Here is a 22,931-nt window from a genome sequence, read left to right as displayed (position 1 = left end):
AGATACATCTCAGATAACACACGTCATCACAGATGAGGGGCTGAAGGCCAGCAGCAGGGCACCAGTCCATGCGCATCCCTCCCTTTACCTGGTTGTTTGAGAACAAGTCTCAAAAATAAAGTGCATACAACAACAGAACAGAAGTCTCCTCCCCAGCCCACCCAAGTCCCCTTTCACATACTCCAAAACACAGAAAAAAGAAAACAAATAATACACTTATCAGTGGCTCAAACACTCAGAACATTCCATTGTCGGTCCATTTCCCTTTTTATTCTAATTGTGCATCTGAGATTTCCAGATTACAATTTCCCCAGGAGCGAGCATCTTTATCCGAGTGTCAATTTCAGCAGAGCTCTGGTTAATTGTAATCCACTTAAACACAGCTTGCAAAACTCCATCTCTTATAAATAAACCAAGGTTCAGAAACTTAAAAACACTCGGAGATTTAAGAGACCACGGATTATTCCGATGAAGGCACAGATGAAGTCTTCAGAGAAAAATAAGTCTCACACACTGTAAGAAAGTTCAAATTTTCTTTTACTCTTTTTGGGAGTAGCTATAAATAATCCTGATTCGAAAGGCAGGCTCTTCCCATATTAAGCGTCTTCGAGGCTATTCAGAATTATCCAAAGAGGAAAAAAACAGGCTTTTGGAAGGCCAGGCCAGTACAGTCTAGCAACCGTTCGAAGTAAATAGACAGCATGGTCTAGTATAAACTCCACTTAAAGGGGGGAAAAAAAGTCATTTTCAAAGAGTCTTATCTGATCCTCCTTAAGGCAGCTGATTCCACCTGAGGCCACTGCAGTGGAGAGGAGCCCCGCGCTTCCTCCGAGGCTGGGTAGCCGCGCGGCGGGGCGGCGGGCGGGCGTCCCGAGCCTGGGCGCTCCGGGGGCGCATCTGCCGCGCGCCCCTCGCCGAGGCCCGGGCCCCGCTCCGCCGCTACGCGCTCCCGAGACCCGGCTCGGCGGGCATGTGCCCCGGACTCCTGCCCCGGCCGCCGGGCGCCCGCGAGCCTTTCAGGGGGAGGTGCCCAGAGGCGGGCGGCGGGAGGCAACCGCCCGGCGGTGACATCAGCGCGAACCAGACCCGGCCTGGGGGCGCGCGGCGGGCGCGGGGGCGCGGCCGGCCGGCGGGGCGGGGGCCACCTCGGCGCGGACAGCGGGGCCCCACGGGGACCGCGCCGCCCTAATCCCCGAAGAGAGAAACGGGGAGTCGAGCTAACCCGCCCACCGGGAACCACTCTCGGGGCGCTGACAGTGGGGGCCCCCTGGGGACCGCGTCCCCCCAATCCCCGGAGAGAGAAACGGGGAGTCGGGCTAACCCGCCCCACCGGGAACCACTCTCGGGGCGCTGCTGCGGCGGACTCGCAGCCCTTCAGGGTCCGCGATGCAGAGCGCGCATCACTTTCAAGTCGGATCTCCTGTCGTTCTTTTTAAAAGCCCAAGTTCAAGTCAAACTGTTCTCCGGAGGAAACCACTCCTTAGGGTATGGAGCCCTCGGCACCGCGGACGTGAATATGAGCCGTTACTAATAACTATGCGTGCCTCTCGAGGTTACTGCAAGGTTTGGGCTAAGATCTAGGGCGGTTAAGCGACTCCGGACATTTCATTAACACAATCACAGCCAGGGAGTTTTATCCACTGAACAAACACTCTTTAAATAATACTGTTTGAAAATTAACTCAGCAAGCCAAACCTTAGCCTTTGGGGGGGAGGGGGGAGGATTTCACACTATCCATTCTTTATTTTATGAAATAAGCAATCATGCCAGAATAGAAGATAGAGGGCAGATTTTCTTTCTTCAAACTCACAAAATAATCTTTCGAACATAAATAAAACTGTGCTGGCCCCAAGTGAAGACAGGTCTAGTAAAAACAACACTAAATGGTCTCTGATAACAGAAGAGATGTGGGAGGGGCCTTCTGTACCTTTCATGAGAAAATGATTCCAAAATGATTTTTTATAAACATAAGAAGTGAATCTTTAAAAAAAAATAAAATCTACCCATAACCAGAACTCTATAGGCAACATACCCATTCGACACTTACTAGATGCAACTCATATTAAGTTGGAAAAAATATATACATAGCCAACTGTAAGGGATAATATACATAATAAATTATCTATCAACATAATAATATCAAAGCCTACTCTTCATGGTCAAGAAGGGAAGTATCTCAGCAAGCACTTGATTCTATCTGAACACACAGGCTGTTCTGCTGCCGGGATAATAAGACAAAGAAAACCCGCCCATGGTTACCCTGTTTGAACAATGGGTCGGGCACCAGGCCTCAATCAGCAGAGACCAAGGGACTGACTGCCAGCTGCCACAACTTTCCTTAGCAAGTAGCTCCTGGGAAGCCACTCACTTGTGGCTACATGAATAAGAAAGTTTCCATGGAGTGTGGACCAGAGTTGCTCACAGAACTTTCCCTAAGAAATAATGGCCCTACTTCCAAGCCCCTGTAGGCTCTAACTCTGAATCATGAACTTAGTTCTAATCTGGTCTTCCAGCTCTCTGGAAAGCTAAGGACAGCAACCTTGCATTTGAGATGAAGAGTACACTTTTAAAGCTACACAAATAATTCATTCATAATTTCAGCCACTCATCAAACAGGCCCCACTATCTGCCAAACAGCACAGGAAACGCTGGCAAAGTGCAGGTGCCCAGAGAGGCAGGACCCCCGCCCCGCGTGCCTGACAGTGAGGTGGGGAGACCCTGCCCCACATGCCTGATAGTGAGGTGGGGAGACCCCCACCCCGTGTGCCTGACAGTGAGGTAGAGGGTCTGCATGATAAAGTGTATGAGGCACAGCCAGGAAGCAGGAAGTGCAACGGAGAAATGTCCTCCGATGGATTATATTTAACACTGTGCCATTTATTTAATAACTGAGTTCCTATTTCATTAAGCTGATTTCAACTAACTCTACAAAAGACGATCCTGGTACATTCGGGCTCCATTTGCTATTTGTACTCTTAACATTATATTGGTATTGATGACAATAACTTGTATATTTATCTTTGTTACTTGAAATCAGATTCCAAAGATCTATCTGGATAACTTAAGAGAACTCATATTTAGAGCAGAACCCGACTGGTTGATCTTTTCTTCCTAAATTCAATTTATATAGCTACTTTACAATGCAATGGTCTCTAAAGTTAGTATTAATAAAATCAAGATGTATAAGATTAATAAGATTATGATGTAAAATCAAGTATTTAACTGTGTTAAATACTAACCATGATACATATAAGAAATGTACAATGAATAAATGAACAAAGTTCTTCTGAAAAGCAGTCAACAATATTCAGAAATTGCAATGTTAACGTGGTCTCAAAAGGCAAGTCTACACAGCCTACTTAATGTGATCCAGTTAAAATACTTTCTAAAGGTAGATAATTTTGGAAAAGTACACAAACACTAGTTGAATTATAAACAAAATAGTACCATTTTCTCATTTTATATTTCTAAAATTAAAAAAGAAACTTTCTGAAGAATCTTACCACGAAGTATACAATGATCCACATCTTAGAAATATAAAACGCTAATTTTACCAACTGAAACATGGAGTTTTTAGAGCTGAAAGGCTAGAAATATTAGGAAATTCAAATGCGGTAAGTGGACAACATTTGTAAGTAAATGCAATATTATCCATAAAAGCTGATGAACTTATCTTCCTGGCTTGGTAGCTCCTGAAATATGAATTAGAAGCCAGACAAGAGATGTGTGGGTTTTTTTGCTTTAAGTACAAAACTAGCCCTTAGAGACAACAATTTCTATTATTCTTTCTTAGATAGATATGCTTTTTTGCTAAGGAAAACTGAACGCATACTATGTTCTCAGGTTTTAAAGTGATAAACTTCTTTACATGGATGGATAAAGGATTTTCAAGAATAGTCATCAGATGAATGCGTGTGCGCATGCATGCTAAGTTACTCCATGGACCATAGCCCACCAGGCTCCTCTGTCCATGGGATTCTCCAGGCAAGAACACTGCAGTGGGCTGCCATGATCTCCTCCAGTGGATCTTCCGGTTCCAGGGATGGGACCTGTGTCTCCTGTTGCTCCTGCATTGCAGGCAAATTTTTATTGCTATGTCACCACGGAAACTCCATTAGATGACTATAAGCATTAGCTATTTATTTCAGTTTAATACACTTTACATTTGAAGGAAAGTAGCATATTCAGCAGAGAAAGCAATGGCAACCCACTCCAGTACTCTTGCCTGGAAAATCCCACGGATGGAGGAGCCTGGTAGGCTGCAGTCTATGCGGTCACTAGGAGTCAGACACAACTGAGGATTTCACTTTCACTTTTCACTTTCATGCATTGGAGAAGGAAATGGCAACCTACTCCAGTCTTCTTGCCTGGAGAATCCCAAGGATGGGGGAGCCTGGTGGGCTGCCGTCTCATGGGGTCACACAGAGTCGGACACGACTGAAGCGACTTAGCTGCAGCAGCAGTAGCAGCAGGATATTCAGACTCCACAACAAGAGCAAACAAGTAATGAAACTTATCAGACTGACTGATCTTGATGGGGATTTATCTTGAACATTAGGTAGGGCCTTTAACGTGCACTCCTTAGCTTCCTGTGAGTTACCCTCACAGCATTTACCAACCAGGATTATTTTTTAATGAATGAATAGAGACCTAGATGAACATTTAAAAAACATTAACCCATCAGATTTTCTTATCAAGAAACCGACATAATTTCATAACAACAAAGCAAATTCCTGTCTGTTCCCATCTCTCACACACATGGACAGCCACACCTCTAAGCAACTTCCCACGTGAGTAAAATAAATTATGTAGGTCTCCTTTTATCTAAGGAAGGCCCATGATAATGACAAGAGATGCTACAGCCTGGCGTTTTGCAGGGATGGGGAGTGGGAACCACTTTAAAATTAAGATACAAGTTTATCCAGGTAACCACCAAAAAGTCCCCTGGTATAAAATCACTGGCTGGAACTGTGTTGAGAATGACCTACCTTGACTCCTTGACCTTTCTTCTGTAATTGAAGTATAGTTGATTTACAATGTTGACAATACTGTGTTAGTTCCAGGTGAATAGCTACACACACACACACACACACACACACACACACACACACGCATAAGCTATTACAAGATATTGAACACAGTTCCCTGGTGTCCCGTGGGTCCTTGTTGTCTGTTTTATATCTTGTAGTGTGCATCTGCTAATCCCAAACTCCTAATTTATCCCCCACTCCTCTTTCCCTGCTGGTAACTGTAAGTTTGTTTTCTGTGTTTAACTCTTGGGTCTTCAGTGAAGCCACAGGAGTCAAGAGGCCACAGGCCAGCCAGCGCCTGGCATCAGTTAGCAGCAGACACGGAAGGAGAGCCCACACGCCGTGCCCCCAGCACCGTCTTTCAGAGCACGAAGGCCCGCCTGCTCCGCTGGTGCGCGTGGTAGAAGCGCTAACCTAGCCCTGCCCCGGCAGCCCCATCCCTGTGGCACGGCGTGGCCTCTGCGTCCGGGGGCCTTCTCTCTTGCCAGCACAGCTGAGATGTCTTCTTCCTAACATCTTAAAGCCACTCTGACACAGCTGACTGAATAAATGGGACCAGCCGATAAAGCCCATGCATCAAGGGGCCGTTTCAAAAATACCAGAGGAAGGTGCTGTGAAATCCCCCTACTAATACAGGCTTATTAACAAGAATCCAGTCAAGTAAGACTACTTCCCCATGAAAAACCACTTCTGAGAAAGCTTTATTGAATTTCCTCCTGTTCTCAACAAAACAGAGAACAATTTGTCATTGATCTCGATGGGACAATATGGACCACTTAAAAACTACTATTAAAGCATTCTTTGGACAGTTTACTTTCATCTCAAAAAATATGGTGACATTACAGAGGTTGTTTCAGGATCATTTAATAAATACCTTAATAGGATACTTGGAAAGTGATTTTTTTTAGCAGTACTGTTTACAAATAGGATCAAATAACCCAGCTGCGCCAGCTTCATGGCACCTGTCATTTTAGGTCCCCCAGCATTCACAGGAGGATGCTGGGTGCCACTGCCTTCCCCTGTGCCCGAGAACATTCATCTCGGCACAGTTACACGTGTTCTGGGTTTTGTATCCGGTTTCAACTTGGCTGTCAGGGAAATTAAAATGGAGGAAGTCTTCAGGCTCTAGAAGCAAAAGAGCAGGCCTCTGACCTGCCTCCGACCCTGGATTTCACACCAGCCCTAGAAGCAGAGCAAATCATAGAGCACTGTAGATAAGAAAGGGTGGGTCCTGGAATCTCTGAAGCCCCTGAGGGCCTGGCCAATCCTCCAGGGTGTAAGAAGTCTTCTGACTCACCAGGTGAAACAGCATTGTAAAAATTAAACCAGAGATAGACTTCTGTGTGCAAACTGATGATATCACTTTGCAGCCTGTGATTACAAGCAGGAGGCCACAAAACTGCAATTTGAAGTCTTGCCTATGGGGTGGACACACTGCCCGGGACCCCTTCCCAACTGGGATTCCAGACTGCTGCCTAACAAGGGACTTTCCAGCATTGTTTAATCTGGATGTAGGTTGTTGGCCCAATTTGGTGATGTATATGCTATTACTTCCTTCTTGGGCTCCAAAATCACTACAGATGGTGACTGCAGCCATGAAATGAAAAGACACTTGCTCCTTGGAAGAAAAGCTGTGACCAACCTAGACAGTTTATTAAAAATCAGAGACATTACTTTGCTGACAAAGGTCCATACAGTAAAAGCCATGGTTTTTTCCAGTAGTCAAGTATGGATGTGAGAGTTGGACCATAAAGAAGGCTGAGTGCTGAAGAAATGCTTTTGAACTATGGTGTTGGAGAAGACTCTTCAGAGTCCCTTGGACTGCAAGGAGATCCAACCAGTCCATCCTAAAGGAAATCAGTCCTAAATATTCATTGGAAGGACTGAAGCTGAAGGTCCAATACTTTGGCCACCAGATGTGAAAAACTGACTCACTGGAAAAGACCCTGATACTGGGAAAGATTGAGGGCAGGAGGAGAACGGGACAACAGAGGATGAGATGGTTGGGTGGCATCACTGACTCAATGGACCTGAGTCTGAGCAAGCTCCAGGAGATGGTGAAGGACAGGGAAGCCTGGCGTGCTGCAGTCCATGGAGTCACAAAGACTCGGACAGGACTGATCGACTGAACAACATTGTTCCCATTTCTTTTCTTTTAATGACTGTACATCAAGATTAAGTCAAATAATCTAAAAAAACATGAAACTGTTTTTCTGTGTGTAACAAATGGTTTCTTTTGTTAATGAGTTCTTCAAACCTGAAACTTAAGTACTGGCTTAAAAATTCTCTGCTTTAAGAAATTTTTGGTTCAGAGAGACATGTACCAGTGATTTGTTCATTTGTGGGAACAAACAGTGACAACTGGGGCAGCCACAGAGTGGCCAGAAAAACCAGCAACAGGTTGTGGGCAAGGCTTTTTACCACGGCCCAGATGGAGCTGGGGAAGATCGTTATTTAGTTGGAATGTGACTGTATGTGTTCGCTAAAACATCAAGTTTCTTTGCTCTTCACTGAGATTAAATCAATTCAGTGTGCTTATAATGATCACTTCACGATGATCAGAAGATCTGATTGGCTGTTGGTGACATCATAGGAAGGCTGGTATATATTCCTTGTATAGAGTTGGTATGTCTTTGAAACACAGTAAAAACATGAAAACCTTAATATTCTATTTGATAATGTAGTTTTGATTTGAAGACCATCTTGAGCTGAGAATCTTCAACAGGAGACAGTGATAGGGAATACCAAAGGGACTTTTTCTTTTTGTCTGGGAATTTATGATCGTGTACACAGAATTTAATATAATAACATGGAAGTATGAGTAGAAAATGGTACTTTGGGTTATCAATAGTAATAAAAAATACATCAGTCTTTAGACATTTTAGTCCAATGACTAATATTTAGAAATAGGAAAATGATTCAAATTATTTTAAAATGTAGCTAAAGTAACCCAAAAGGTAGTACCAATCTCTTTTCAGAAACTTGGAATACTTTCACTGACAGTGAATTAGCACTCTTGGTTCTGAACAGTATTTATTTTCAATCATTACATTTGGGTTGTATTAAATATGAATTAACTTTATCCTTTCAAGGATATTAACAGCTATTTCTTAGGTTAAATTTTAGGGGGAAAAAGAATGGAACCCTAAAACTCTGTCTTACCTAGTTTACATAATCCATTATGCTCCCAGTGAGTAATAAGGCATCCTTACTGAGCAACTGGGTAATACCTATAAAGCTTCAGAACGACTCAGAGGGCAATTTATTCTATACCATGAAAAACTGTTGAAAAGATTTTTCCCATGACATCAGGTTAAACTAAAGCACCCTGGGAGAGTAATGACAAACTGTACTATAGTCCAAAGTCTATAATGAAAACAGGTCCAGTACTGTGGTGTTTTTCTGTTTCATTTTGAGAAATTATAACATAGCAAACTACTAGTTTCTTTTTTTAACTCAATACACATTATTCCACTTAAGAGAATTTTTAAATCTTCCTAAAATATTATGTTAAAACTTATGTTCAACCAAAGCTTAATGCCCAGCAAAAGTTAGACTGAGATCTGAATTGAGTTAATTTACAACTATGATCAAGAAAGATATAGTTACTAAGACAAGGAAATGTTTGGTTCCCTTTCAGAAGCAGTGGTGCTGGAGATGAACTGTTATCATTATCCTCGTCACCGTATCTACAGATCTATTTTGACAACTATAGTACCTAACACATTCTTTGAGTGTTCCTGGTGTTCTGGATTTAGATAAATAATGACTGATTGACAGATGAATGGCTAAAAGAGATGTGATACATATACAGAATGGAATACTCAGCCATAAAAAAAGAATGAATTGAAATAAGGCTACCTGCAGGAACATGTATGCACAGAAAGACTGTTAAACTTAGTGAAGTAAGTCAGAGAGAGGAAAACAAACATCAAATGATAAATCTAAAAAAAAAAAAATGCACTTATTTACAAAACAGAGACTCATAGACTGAGAAAACAAATTTATGGTTTCCCAAGGGAAAAGGTGGGGTGGGGATAAACTAGAAAGTTGGGATAAACAGATATACACACTACTATATATAAAATAGATAACCAACAAGGACCTACTGTATAGCACAGGGAACTATACAGAAGATTCTTAAATAACCAATAAGAGAAAAGAATTTGAAATTTTTTATATATATGTATATGGGGGGAAAGAGGGAGTACACAATAAATATACATACGTATATATATGTATAACTGAACCTCTGGCTGTACACCTGAAATTAACATGATATTGTAAATCAACCATACTTCAATTTTAAAAAATCAGGAAAACAAACATAAATGACAACAACGGACTGACAACAACTCAAGCCACCCAAATCAGTCTACAGCAGAGATGATTTGAAAGTTTCCCAGAAAAAAATGTAAGATGTGCAACGTGATGAATAAAGTTGACCAAAACACTGCACTATATCCACAAAACATCCAGGCTCTCTCTAACACTTACCACCTACATGACCCTGGGAAGGTCACTTCCCCTCTCTGGTCTCAGCTTTCTTCCAATAAGATGCAGATAATAATAGAACCCAGCTCTCAAGATTGTCAACTGGATTAAAGACAGACTAGTGTTCACTCAGTCATGTCCAACTCTTTGCGATCCCATGGACTACAGATGGTGACTGCAGCCATGAAATTAAAAGATGCTTACTCCTTGGAAGGAAAGTTATGACCAACCTAGACAGCATATTAAAAAGCAGAGACATTATTTTGTCAACAAAGGTTCATCTTGTCAAGGCTATGGTTTTTCCAGTAGTCATGTATGGATGTGAGAGTTGGACTATAAAGAAAGCTGAGCACCGAAGACCCAATTGATGCTTTTGAACTGTGGTGTTGGAGAGGACTCTTGAGAGTCCGTTGGACTGCAAGGAGATCCAACCAGTCCATATTAAAGGAGGTTAGTCCTGGGTATTCATTGGAAGGACTGATGTTGAAGCTGAAGGTCCAATACTTTGGCCACCTGATGTGAAGAGCTGACTCATTGGAAAATACCCTGATGCTGGGAAAGACTGAAGGCAGGAGGAGAAGGGGATGACAGAGGATGAGACGGTTGGATGGCATCACCGACTCAATTGAGATGAGTTTGAATAGACTCCGGGAGTTGGTGATGGACAGGGAGGCCTGGTGTGCTGTGGTCCATGGGATTGCGAAGAGTCAGACACGACTGAGCGACTGAACTGAACTGGACTGTAGCCCACCAGGTTCCTCCGTCCATGGGATTTTCCAGGCAAGAATACTGGAGTGGGTTGCCACTTCCTTCTCCAAGTGTCATGCGTGACACATAGAAGCCCACAATAAATGTTAACTGTTGTAATGGTTATTTTTCAGAACATGTGCATGTTAACACACATACAGAAAACAGAATTAGTGACTGTGTAAGCTACCATCTTTATTACCATAACTTTCTTGTTCTTTTTTACCTATGGCACTGGATACCAAATGCAGATAACTGTCTCCTTGGAAACTTTTATTTCAGTCACTGGGTTTCAAGACACTGAAGGTATGTCATGATATTACTATTACTGAATTTCATTAAAATCAGTCAACTCCTTCCAAAGTAATCAGAAAACAAATAGAGCATGTCAACTGGCTTATTTCAGAAGACATGATCCGTTTGTTTTTCTTCATAGTCAAATAAAACAATCTCTGGAGCCATGAATGGTATCGGTGCTTATTTAGTGCAAATACTTTCAAAGAAACGGTGATTTTTTTTCTTACAAGTAGTTGAAGCAGTGAAGAGAGATGAGGCTTGCTCTTTTTTTTTCTACACAAAGTCACAGAAAACCTAGGGAAATGGTACCACTTCATGAAGGCAGTGAACAGAGCCAACTTGCATCAGTGCAAAGACCATCTGATCACTGTCACGTAAGCATCAAGCCTTGCTTGTTGGGCTCCACAGAAATTCCAGAGACTCACTCCTCAGAGCCTCCACCCAGTCTTCCAAGTTGCAATGGCCACAGAATTTTGTTTTTCTAATACAGGATTCTCTTACATGAAACCTTTATTTTGCAAACCACAAGCATGACACTGTGACAGAGAAATGAGGGAGTTAAGTCAACAGTGAGGCTGCTCCTTCCACCTCCAGAATCAAGACCCAAATTCAGAACCACAGGTTTTTAAGCCCTGCAGGGACGGGGCTTCAAAGGTGCTTCATAAACAGCAAATAATCATGTTAGTAACAAAGAAGAAAAAGAAGCTACTTTGAAGTTACTTTTCAAAATTCAGTCACCTAAAAATAATGTCATGACAGAGAAGCAAAGGAAAGACATTGTCAAGTACAGTAGCAGAGAATTTTGAAGTCTATTTGATTTATATTCATTTCTCCTGGGAAATGATTTCTAGGTTTGCAAATTCTGTTTGTATTTGATCCTATCTGATGTTTCATGGGCTGGTGGTGGGACTCAGCGTCACACCGGCCTTTACTGCAAAGCAGAATGAACCTCGTGGATGGTCCCCCAGGCACTCTACGGGCTCCCGTCAGTCCCAAGCAGTGAAGGCTGGGCAGCCAGGACCTTCCCACTGTCCGCATCCAGACGGGATTCTGTGCACGACACCCTGAGCAAGGTCACATCACTGACCTGGGCCCTGGCACTGACCTCACCACCCTCTTCCCGCATCCCATCGTCAGACATCACTGCCGCTGCTGGTGAGAAATGTGTACTCCAAGTGTACAGCCCCATGTGTACTCAGCCCCAGTGTACAGCCCCACGTGTACTCAGCCCCAGTGTACAGCCCCACGTGTACTCAGCCCCAGTGTACAGCCCCACGTGTACTCAGCCCCAGTGTACAGCCCCACGTGTACTCAGCCCCCATGTGTACTCAGCCCCACGTGTACTCAGCCCCACATGTACTCAGCCCCACGTGTACAGCCCCACATGTACTCAGCCCCACGTGTACTCAGCCCCAGTGTACAGCCCCACGTGTACTCAGTCCAAGTGTAGAGCCCCACATGTACTCAGCCCCATGTGTACTCAGCCCAAGTGTACAGCCCCAGGTGTACTCAGCCCAAGTGTACAGTCCCACGTGTACTCAACCCCACGTGTACAGCCCCATGTGTACTCAGCCCAAGTGTACAGCCCCACATGTGAAGTGAAAAGTCTCTCAGTTGTGTCCAACTCTTTGCAACCCCTTGGACTATACAGTCCACGGAGTTCTCCAGGCCAGAATACCAGAGTGGGTTGCCATTTCCTTCTCCAGGGGATCCTTGCAACCCAGGGATCGAACCAGGGTCTTCTGCATTGCAGGCGGATTCTTTACCAGCTGAGCTACCAGGGAAGTCCCACATGTATTCAGCCCCAGGGTGCTCACAGTCCCATCAGAAATAATTTACTCCCAATCGCCTGGGGCATGAGCCCAAAATCTTAAGTTTTACAGACCCAGGATTACAAAAGGGAACTCTGCTTTTAAAAGAGGAACTTGGGGGCAAAAAATCTAAGCTAAAAAGGAGAAGACGACCATGAAAAGGAAAAGAGGAGGAAAAGACTGTAATTCACCACAAGAGAAAACGCGAGGACACAAACACGAAGAGCACACACGTGTGATGGGTGGACGGACCGGTCTCCGAGGTGGAGCTGCGGGGGCTGTGAGCAACGTCAGAAACCGATGCCCACTTCCCTGGAGGCTCAGCAGTAAAGAATCAGCCTGCCGACGCAGGAGACGGGTTCAGTCCCCAGCACAGGAGATCACACACGCCGCGGAGCAGCTAAGCCTGGGAGCCACGGCCCTTGGGCCTGTGCCCCAGAAGGCAGGGGTGCCCACTGCTGAGCCCAGGCACCTGGAGCCGGTGCTCCGAGACCACAAAAGCCACCACAATGGGACGTCCGCGCACCGCGTCTGGAGAGCAGCCCTGCAAGCAAGCAAAGCGCCCACATGGCAACGGAGACCCAGCACAAATGTAAATAAATAAAATTAAAAAAATAAACAGACGCCAGCTTTCCAAGCACCCTGTGACTTCCTAGGTCATCTCAAGCCTTATCCCACAAGAGGCCAAAGCAGAAGCCAAAAGACCCATCCCACCTAACGAATGCTCATGTGAACTCCAACACTGCCTGGTGATCCTACTTGAAGATGCTACAAAACAGGCCACCTCCTTCTCTGTCAACCAGTCAAGTTTTTTTTTTAATGGAAGTTTTATTTTTTATTTTTTTATTATTATTGTTATTTTGGTCAGGCTGCAGGACATGTGGAATTTCAGTTCCCTGACTAGGGATCAAACCGGTGCCCCCTGCAGCAGAAGCACAGAGTCTTAACCACTGGGCCAGCAGGCAGTCCCAGTCACATCTCTGAATAACCAAAACACAGAATAAAAAGGAAGCACTCCCTACCTTGAACACATCGAGTTGTTGATTAATTGTCTCCGTTTCCATGCCAACAGGGCCCTGAGACTCCTCAAGCTCCTCAGCCTTCTGGAGCAGAGTAGAAAACTCCTGGAGTTTGCTGTAGAATTCCTCCAGGCGCACAACGGTCCCTTCGACCTGCTCTTTCCTGGCTTCTGCGCGGTCCCAGAGCTTGTTGCACTGTTTGCTTAAAGCCTCCAGGTCCCGCTTGATGCCGACGAGGTCGGGAGAGGCTTCCTCCGTGGCCAGCATCATCTTGCAGGTCTTATTGGCATTGGCGTTGTTTGCGATGAGTGCTTCCAGCTTCTCCAGGAAGGCTCTGATGGCCTCCTTCTGCTTCTGCAGTGTCTCCGCGTCTCTCCCCACTGGGGCCATGCCGTCCAGCTCATCATCAAACTCCGCGAACTGAGAGAACATCTCTCGGATGGTGTTCTGGAAATGGCCAATGCCCTGAAGCTTGGTTTCTAAGAAAGAGCACTTGTCGTCCACCTGCTGGCTGAGGGTGCCGTGCTCCTGTGCTAAGGTCTCCGCTTGGAGCAGCACCTCGGAGGTGCCCTTGGAGTCGGAGGCCTCCGCCACGAGGTCCCGGGCCAGCCCCTGGGCCAGCTCCACCTGTGACTTCAAGGCCTGGAGGGCTTTCTGCTGGGTCTGCAACACGGTCAGGGACTTGTTGCTGTGAGCCTGGGGCCCCAGGGAGTCGTGCACCGCGAGCTGGTCCTTTGCACCCTGAAGCTGCCGCTGAGCTTCTTTGGAAACTTCCTGGAACTCTTTAAACTTCTGGGCCATGTTCTCGAGGGAGAATTTCTTCCTGTGCACTTGCTCAGTGACCGTGTCCACTTTCTGGAGCAGGTGCTCCCTCTCGTCTGCCACCACCTCTTGGTCTGCCTCACAGACGCCGAGCAGGCTGCTGGCGGCACCGCTCAGCTGCTCCACCAGCCCGAAATGCTGGTCCATCTCCTTCTGCAGCGCCTTCAGCTGGGCGAGGGCGTTCTCCGTCTCGGCGGGATCCAAGCTGCACTTGATTTCCTCCAGGCTGCCTTGACATCTGTCTATCCACGGCCTGAGTGTGTCCACGTGCTCTTTATACTTGAGGGCTTTCTCCAGCGTGTCCTTCACCCTGTCTTCTCTGTCCTTCACCTGCTTCTGCAATCCATCCCAGTTGGTTTTAAGAGTGTTCAGTTGTAACTGCAAGGCTACCTTCTCAGACCCTTGGGTTTTCAGTAACAGGTTTTCACCTTCTGCAATGGTTTTCTCATAAAGGTGAGACTGGGCGGTCAGCGTTTTCCTGAAGTCTTTCTGATCTTTCACTAATGACTCCAAGACCTCGACTTTGGCGGATATCGGGGGAGACTTGTTTTGTTCTTCCTTCTTGGTATCCAGCCAAGCCTGGAAATCTCTAGACATTTGCTGAAATTGGTGAGAGCTGGCACAGGCTGACTGAAGGTGCTCGACATGGGTCTCTAAAAAATGAAATCACAGACAGGTTTATTTTACATCAAAATGTTGAATGAACCTGTGAAAATCCAAGGGAAAAACCACCAAATCAAAACACAGAATAATCTAAATGCAAAGGCTACTAGCACTGACATTATGCAGAAAGAGAGGGTGGGAGGGCAAGAGAAGGGCTCTACAAGAAGGAGAGAGAGCTTCATGGCCGGATGCCACAGCCACCTCTATCCCAGAGCAGAGACATGATTACTGTTCAAAGCTCCAGGTGATGCTGATAAACAATTCACCCCTTTATCAGTTGTGACCTTTCCTCCTCTGTGATTTTTCCCCACTTTGGCTGCAGAGCATGCAGGATCTCAGTTCCTGGACCAGGGACTGAACCTGTGTCCTTTTTACCCACCACTTGGGCAAAATAAGGCAGCCTGCAAGGACTACAGGGTCCTGGGTTTCAATCAGCCTGTTATGAGCTGCAGGACCCGGGGCGAATGACTGAAGCCCAAGGTCTCATTTACCCAAGTCTGAGCCAGCAACGCTGACAGAAGCTGTCTCGGGAGTAAGGGGACCATGCATGCACTGAGCTGAACGCCAGTGATGGAGCAGGGCTCCTGACGATGGTCATCACCACTGTGACCGTCACAGCTCACATCTGCTACCCATACCACGTCAGACTCAAGCAGCAAGCCTAGAATGGTCACTCTGATCAGTAAACAAATCCAACCCATTATTAACAAACATAAACCTGGTGCCGAGTGTTCCTCTGCAGACACACACAGAAGCCCACGAGCTCTCCTCTGCCCGGCCCTTCTCCGCCCAGAAACACCGTGGCCTCAAACGCCCCGGCCCAGAGCCATAAGCCCAAGGACAACAGCCACGGCGGGCGACAGAGGAACAGGGGAGGGTGGCTCTCTCCCACGTGTCTCTCGGGAGAAGCTCCTGTGACGGAGCCAGATGAACTAACTGCGGGCGAGAAAATGACACCAAGCCTTTTTGATTAACTGTTCATCTCCTTTCCCGATGAAACAAAACTGTGACATAGCACAAACGTCTACACTTTTAAAAAATCAATTTTTCTATTTTTTTACTATTTTCTTTAAAATGAAGTATAGGTGACTTATGAAGTTGTGTTAACTTCCGCTGTAGAGCACAATGATTCAGTTTTACATATATACACATGCTTTTTCATATTCCTCACCATTACGGATTATCCCAGGACACTGAATATAGTTCCCTGTGCTATATAGCAGGACGCTGTTGTTTATCCATTCTATGTTATATCCTATGCCAAACCATAATGGAAAAGACTATTTAAAAAGAATGTGCATGTGTGTGTGTGTATGTATATAAAATTGTATCACAGGCTTCCTAGGTGGCTCAGTGGAATCCGCCTGCCAAGGCAGGAGACTTGGGAGACACAGGTTCAATCCCTGGGTTGGGAAGATCCCCTGGAGGAGGGCACGGCAACCCACTCCAGTCTTCTCGCCAAGAAAACCCCATGGACAGAGGACCCTGGCGGCACCAGTCCGTGGGATCACAAAGGGTCAGAGATGACTGAGCACACATTCGTAACTGAATCACCCTGCTGCGCAACACCAAAATTAACACAGCACTGTAAATTAACTACACTCCAATAAAAACATTGTTTTAAATAGTATGCATCTGCTAACCTCACGCCCCACTCCATCATTCCCCTATCCCTCTCCCCTTGGCGGTCTCAAGTCTATTCTGTCTGTGATTGTGAAAAGCAATCGGGGGCACCTGAGATTTGCCCGGGCCAGCTGTGCGGCGGCCGGCGCCCACCCTGTATCCATCCCCCTGGATCCGCACAGACCCCACCCCCGCGCCGTGTGCCCACCGGCCGGGACCCGCCCTCCGCGTGCCCGAGCCTGCCTCCTCACAGGCGCTTCTCACTGCGGGCAGGTTCTCTGTAGGGGCCTGATTCCCCCGACAGCTTGGAAATGGCTCATTCGTGGATCCCGCTTTCTCGGACATACGTGCATTCACAGAAGACATACAAACCTGCTTTTTGCTCCAGATCCTTAAACGACTTTAAGACGCCGTCCAGCTGCCGACTGAGCTCGGCTCTCAGGTACTCTTCTCGGACCAGGGCTGCCAGGTCCTCGCACAGGGCCTGCGCCGCTCGGATCCGCGTCCCCTCCTGCTCCACCGCCCGCTGCAGCTTCTGGGCCGTTTCCAGCTGCTGGCTCATGGCATCGGGGTGTGCGCCGCCGGCCACGCTGCTGCTGAGCTGATCGTCCAGGCCGGCCAGCTTCTCGGACAGGCTTCTCAGCAGGCTCTGATACTGCGTGCTTTTCCCAACGGCCTGGTCGATCCGGTCACACCTGTCCCTCAGCTGGCCCGTGAGGCTGTCCCATTTCTGGGTCACGGCCGCCATCTGCTCCTTCACTATCCCGTGGGAGGATGGGTGCTCCCCGGGTCTGTGCAGGATGCCCCGGCCGGCCGCGGTCAGCTGCTCGTACTGCGGCTTCCTGGTATCGAACTCCTGCAGGAGAATCTGAGAGAAGGAGACAGTGAGGGTAACTGAGCACACAGACGGCCGGAGAACGAGTCAGAAAACACGGCTCTACATTTCCACGCAGAAATGACAGTTAATTATCTAGCTTTTATTTTTGCTTTTGCTACTGCTTTCCTAGTTTCTATTTCAAAGGCAGTGCGTTTATTGTAAGCTAAACCCGAAGGGCAATGCTGCTTCACTAAGATAACACTTGGTCTAAAGTAACATCCCCTGAAGGGGGAGAAACAAATAAATAGTTTTGCTAGTCTGGGGAGAAGGAAGAGCAATTCATGCACAAGTTCTCACACACAAAGGGAAACACTGTGTTTAGACAAGTTCACGTCACCCTAGCACCAAATCTCATTTTTCCTACTTGTACTTTTCTTTTTACAGGAATTTTTTGAATGCTCTATAGCATTTTACACCAAAAAAAAAAAAAAAAGAAAAGCACAGTGATAACAGTATTAGGCTATACCGACTCACGGTGCAATGATTTACAAAGATTTCTTTTTAAACCTAAGATTGATATGTAGGCTTTTTTGCAAAGATTTACCCAATAAATCACATCGTTTAAAGTGTGTGGGCTCACAGAGGCTTTCACTGTAAAATGAATGATCTCCAAATTGTCCTCCTTTTAATGTAACGTTTTGTCTATCTCTGGGAGACCATGGACAATCACTTCTTCTCAAATGTTTCTTTACCTCTTTTGCTTACAGTCTATTCAGATGAAGAACGTACAAGCCTAGAACCGTATGTGACTCAACTGCCTGGACTGATTTGTATTTTCAGAGCATGGATCAGCCTCCCCGCACTAAAACTACCATCCGCACCGAAAGACGCTCCCTGAGACCCCAGCGGCACTCCTACGATCACGTCTGACTCACATTTTATTAGTTTTTTCCCCATGTGGATTTATCTTCTCATAATCAGATGAGTCTAAGTAACCTTGTGGATTTCAAGGTTCCCTCTCTGCCTCCCTTCTTTCTCCTCCTCCCCAACTCAGGGCTGTTCTGAATGACCTTTATAAGTTTCATTATCTACTACCACAATCAAAATGAATCAAACTCCAAAGGAGTCATTTCTAAACAACATACTAGCATTCTCATAAAAATGCTATTGCTTATGCAATCACATTAATACTTCAAAGAAGGTCCTCTTTAACAGGGGTCTGTACAAACCACAGCATGACTGAGACGGTCAAGGGACCTGACCATCCAATGGGCTCAGTGGACCATCAGGGGCGCTCCGGAGCTTTGCTCCTCTGAGGTCCCATCAGCATCACACTAGCACCTCAGGGGCGTCTGATACATCACAGAGGCCCGCCCGGGCAGGCAGAGGACACAGTGTCCAACGCTAAGTTATTTCTCATGAAAACACCCATCTTGTTACATCACGGAGACTCACCTGCACCTGCTGCTTCTGCGTGTTCAGCATATTCGGGTCAATTGACAAGGGCCCAAGGACACTGACCATCAGTTCTTTTTCCACAAGCCACTGTTTTAACTGAGCCTCCACAGTCTGGAACTGCGTTAGATTATTTGAGGATTCTTCCAGCTTTTGTTGTCTATCAACTGTCAATTGATTGAGTTCTTGCCACTTAGAATCTTAAAAAAAAAAAAAAAGATAAAGGATGCAACAGAGGTTTGATTTTTGTACATTTAACACAACTATATCTTAATGAAGATTACATAACAGAACTCAAAAGGATCCCCAACGGCCGTCATTCCACCCTCATGACTCTCCTCATGTAGTCTATTAAAAAGCCTGACCTAAGGGTTCATTGCATTTAACAATACAGACTTTATGGTCCTGAGGGTTGTATGTCAGCTGAAGTATAAGAAAAATGAATTTGAATCTGATTTTGGAAGATGTTGTAAATTATGGGATACGCCTAAGAAACCTCACTCCTTCTAGAAGTCCTGGAGAGTTTGTTTATTCACCTAGAACTGACCTATTAGAACAATGAACACATATCCTTTTCTTTAGTAGCAAACCGTCAATGACCAGTTCGAGGTAAGTGGCCCCCAAGTACGTGTACCCACGGGCAACTGTGCCCTTCTATGCAAATCAGCAGCCAGCTGCTCGGAAGTTACACCAAGAAGTCTCACCAACCCTTTAAATTCAATATTGGAAAAGAAAAAAAAAAGCTATAATGTTCCTATCTGAATGGGTAGATTTTTCCAGCTTTTAGATTTTTCTTGAAGGTTCTTCTCTCATACATCGTGAGATGCAATAGTTACATTTTTTTCATGACACTCCTAAGTCCTTGATCACCAAACCTTAAACCCAGTCTTTCCATTCCCAACACCCGAATGCCACGTGGGTCCCGACCCTGTTTCGCCCAGACCAGTGGTTCTCAAACTGGAGCTATGTCAGAGCCCCCGGAGTCTGCTCACACTGGACTGGGCCCACCCGGGGGACTGAGGAGCAGGTCTGAGTGAGGCCTGAAGGTCCACGTCTAACACAGCCCGGGGTGCTCAGCTCTTGCTGCCAGGAGCACGTCACCTGCACCCCCAGACCATCCAGTCTACTGGGCTCCACCGCCACCCGGGACCCTCAGCTTCAGCGAACCTGTTCCTAAATAATCTCCCTTAGACATCACTCGACACGTCACTCCTGGGCCCAAACCTCTCAATACATCACCCCCACCAGGCAGACGGCAAAATCTAACCACCTCTGCGTGACCTGCAGAGATGCCCAAAACTGGCCCTGTCTACTCATCCCAGAGTGTCCTCCTCTTGTCTGTGCCGCTGACCTCCATCCTCTTCCAAGCTGGGAGGGCGCACGCGGGCCCTTCTGCCCACATGCTCCATCCTGCCTCAGGACCCACTGGGTCTCACCCTCTGCTAGGATGCCTGCCTGCTACCCCCGCCCGGCAGACAGCGCGCTCCCTGAAGCCCGGAGATACTGACCATCCCTGAACACCAATCACTCCACAATCACAGAAGCTGCGATGAGCTGTGACAGACTGCTTTTCAGCCAGCAGAATATACCACAGAGCTGCTTTTCCTATAACCCAACCCCTGAAACCTTCCCTAAACGACATCATTCTATATGGCCTGTTCTAGTCAGTCACAATCTGACAGCAAAACAATGCAAGTAAACATAAACGAAGAAGGAGAAATATCAAGATCTCATCAGGAAGCTTTTTGAAACATACACTCCTCACTCCCACCCCTGTTTTAAAATGCTTTGATAATATTCTCCCAAGTAATTCTGATACTCTAGGCGACAGTCACTGAAATAGGGCCCGATTAATTATAAAGCAACAAGAGTTTCTATCAAAATAAACCTTTCAACATTAAGATCTTTTAGGGTGCCTCTTTTTTTTTTATTGCAGTAAGCTGATTTACAATGTTATGTCCATTTCAGGTGCACAACAAAATAAATCAGCTACATGTGTAAGGATGAATCTTATTAAACTGCAAAGTACTTCAGAACATCTAAGTTCATCAGAGCACATCTAACTCTAAAGAAAGGTTTAGATAAATGTAACGGAACAACTGACAGTGAAGTGATGTTTGTGACGCGGTAACACACTCACTTTGTGCCAGTGTTTGTCTGAGCTGCACACACACCGACCCACTGAATTCTCCAGACAGCACTATGACGTGCAGAGGATGACTCGCTGTCTTATGCGCATTTCAGTATCATCACAATAAGGAAAGGGGGTGATACGACAACAGGGACTGGGGAGGAAATTCTGCATCTCCGAGAACGGAGCACGTAGGGACAGGCTGGGAATGTTCACGGCACCCTTCATCAAGAGCGAGCCCCGGCCCCGTGGGGAGCGGCCTCCACAGGCCCGTCAGCATGAAGCAGAGGCCGGCAGGGTCCCCCCGGGAACTCCGTGGCAGAAAAGGGCACCCACCTTTTCCAAACAAATAAACTAAAAAGACTCTCTACACTAAAATATAACCAAGCATAAAAAATTAGAAGCACCCAAAGTCTAGCCAAAAAAAAAAAAGACCGCAAAGAAAACATGTGACTCAATGCACAGCACTGTATTAACTAGTATCTACCTTCTTTGTAAATATAAATTTTGTTACTGTGCTTAGTGAGAAAAACAAAAGATATGCCAAGGCCCAGCCCCAGACAACATGAAATGACATTTCCACTTCTGAAATTGCAAAAATAAATTCTGAAATGTGGAAGCAAATCTCAAAGTCAGGGAGACTGTCGGATATTTTTTTCTGATAAAGATTATGATTTTTTAAAAAAATGCCTGGGCTTCTGTCCGAGGCCCCTGGTGTAAGTGGCCACGTACCTATATCCGTCAACATCTGCTTCCACCTGGGGGCCTCCGGAGCATCTGGGTTCTCCTCAAGCAACTCCGTCAGCTTGTCTTTCAACTCCTGTATTTTGTTCACGTTTTGCTTCAGTTCTGCCTCAAACAACTAACGAGGAAATTTTAAAAAGTAACTGCATTAGAGTGTGGCAACATCGAAAGACAAAGACACAATTATGAGAGAGCACTTTTTTCTTTAACATGACCAAAGTAGGGGAAAATATCCACGGTTAGAGGTTGAAGTCAGTGAGGACCGGATCCAGGAGTCAATTATATTTTCTTTTCCTCTTTGTAACTAGTCTTCAACTAGCTGATAAAAGAACCCCAAAGAGGAACGCGGGAGCTCACCCCGCCACCTGGGAAGAATTTCATATATTCTCAAATCCCTTTGGAAAAAGGAAGATGACACCACTAAGACTGTTAATTCTGGTAATTAACCAAAAATCAGTCTCAAGAGAGGCTGTAAGATTTGAGACTCTACTAGTGAATGAGCAGCATTTTGGATAACGCATTATAGAGCTCAAAGATAAGTTAGTCAACTGGAGACATTTTGCCAGCACGGCCAGTGTACAGAACCATTTTTCTAACCCTGACAGCTGCAGAAAGAAATACTGTCTATTAAAGAAAGGGAAAGCATGAGCTCCCCTATTTTATACTGGACAGTACAGACTCCTAATACATCTAGCCCTTAAGTACATCTTTTCCAACAAGGACTGGCTAAAACCCCAGACTTGAGCTGGAAAGTCAAAGTTGCTTGCACCCTACAGCTCACTCATCTTTATAACCTCTGTGGGCAAAAACAAGTGACTGTTAGGATTCATCTCTACAGAAAGGCACATGCAACAAAGCTGGCCCACGACGTGGGGACGGTCACAGCAGGAAGCCAGAATGGCTCATGAGCCTGAGGGCGCACTCTGGGCACTGGTCGCTCCCCCGCGCCTCCCGTGGACAGACCCGCAGACGATACCTTGTTCTGTTCGACCTGGCTTCTCACAGCCTCGGTGTCCGTCGGTGTGGGCGCCTGGTGCCACTTCGTGGCAGTGCTGCCCATGGTCTGCAGCCACTGCATCATGGCGCTGGACTCCTCCTGAGCCTTCTGCAGCCTGGAGAGCTTGGTGCTCAGCTCGCCTATCTTGTCCTTAAGCAAGAGGCCAAGATCTTCATAGCCATGGCTTATGTCAGTCATATCCTTTTTAATGGATGCTAAGCCTAGACGTAAGAAAAAAAATTAATACTGACACATTTTCAGGGTATTTAGAGCTCCGGAAA

At 46.0% G+C, this 22,931-nt stretch overlaps 1 protein-coding gene across 12 annotated transcripts in view; it reads right to left on the bottom strand.

The window, feature by feature from the left end:
• DST (dystonin) overlaps positions 1-22,931 on the bottom strand; it is a 517,500-nt gene that overhangs the window by 88,685 nt on the left and 405,884 nt on the right. For all 12 annotated transcript variants that reach the window (XM_061146340.1, XM_061146344.1, XM_061146341.1 and 9 more), the window contains 5 exons: positions 22,630-22,871; positions 21,642-21,771; positions 18,779-18,978; positions 16,879-17,374; positions 13,402-14,873 (listed from right to left, as the gene is read on the bottom strand). In XM_061146340.1, the coding sequence (XP_061002323.1) occupies positions 13,402-14,873; positions 16,879-17,374; positions 18,779-18,978; positions 21,642-21,771; positions 22,630-22,871 (2,540 nt within the window). The remainder of the gene's footprint in view (positions 1-13,401; positions 14,874-16,878; positions 17,375-18,778; positions 18,979-21,641; positions 21,772-22,629; positions 22,872-22,931) is intronic.

Source organism: Dama dama, chromosome 7, assembly GCF_033118175.1.
Source record: "Dama dama isolate Ldn47 chromosome 7, ASM3311817v1, whole genome shotgun sequence".
NCBI lineage: Eukaryota > Metazoa > Chordata > Mammalia > Artiodactyla > Cervidae > Dama > Dama dama.
The sequence above is the reverse complement of the archived record's forward strand: the minus strand, read 5'-3'. Positions and strand labels throughout refer to the sequence as shown.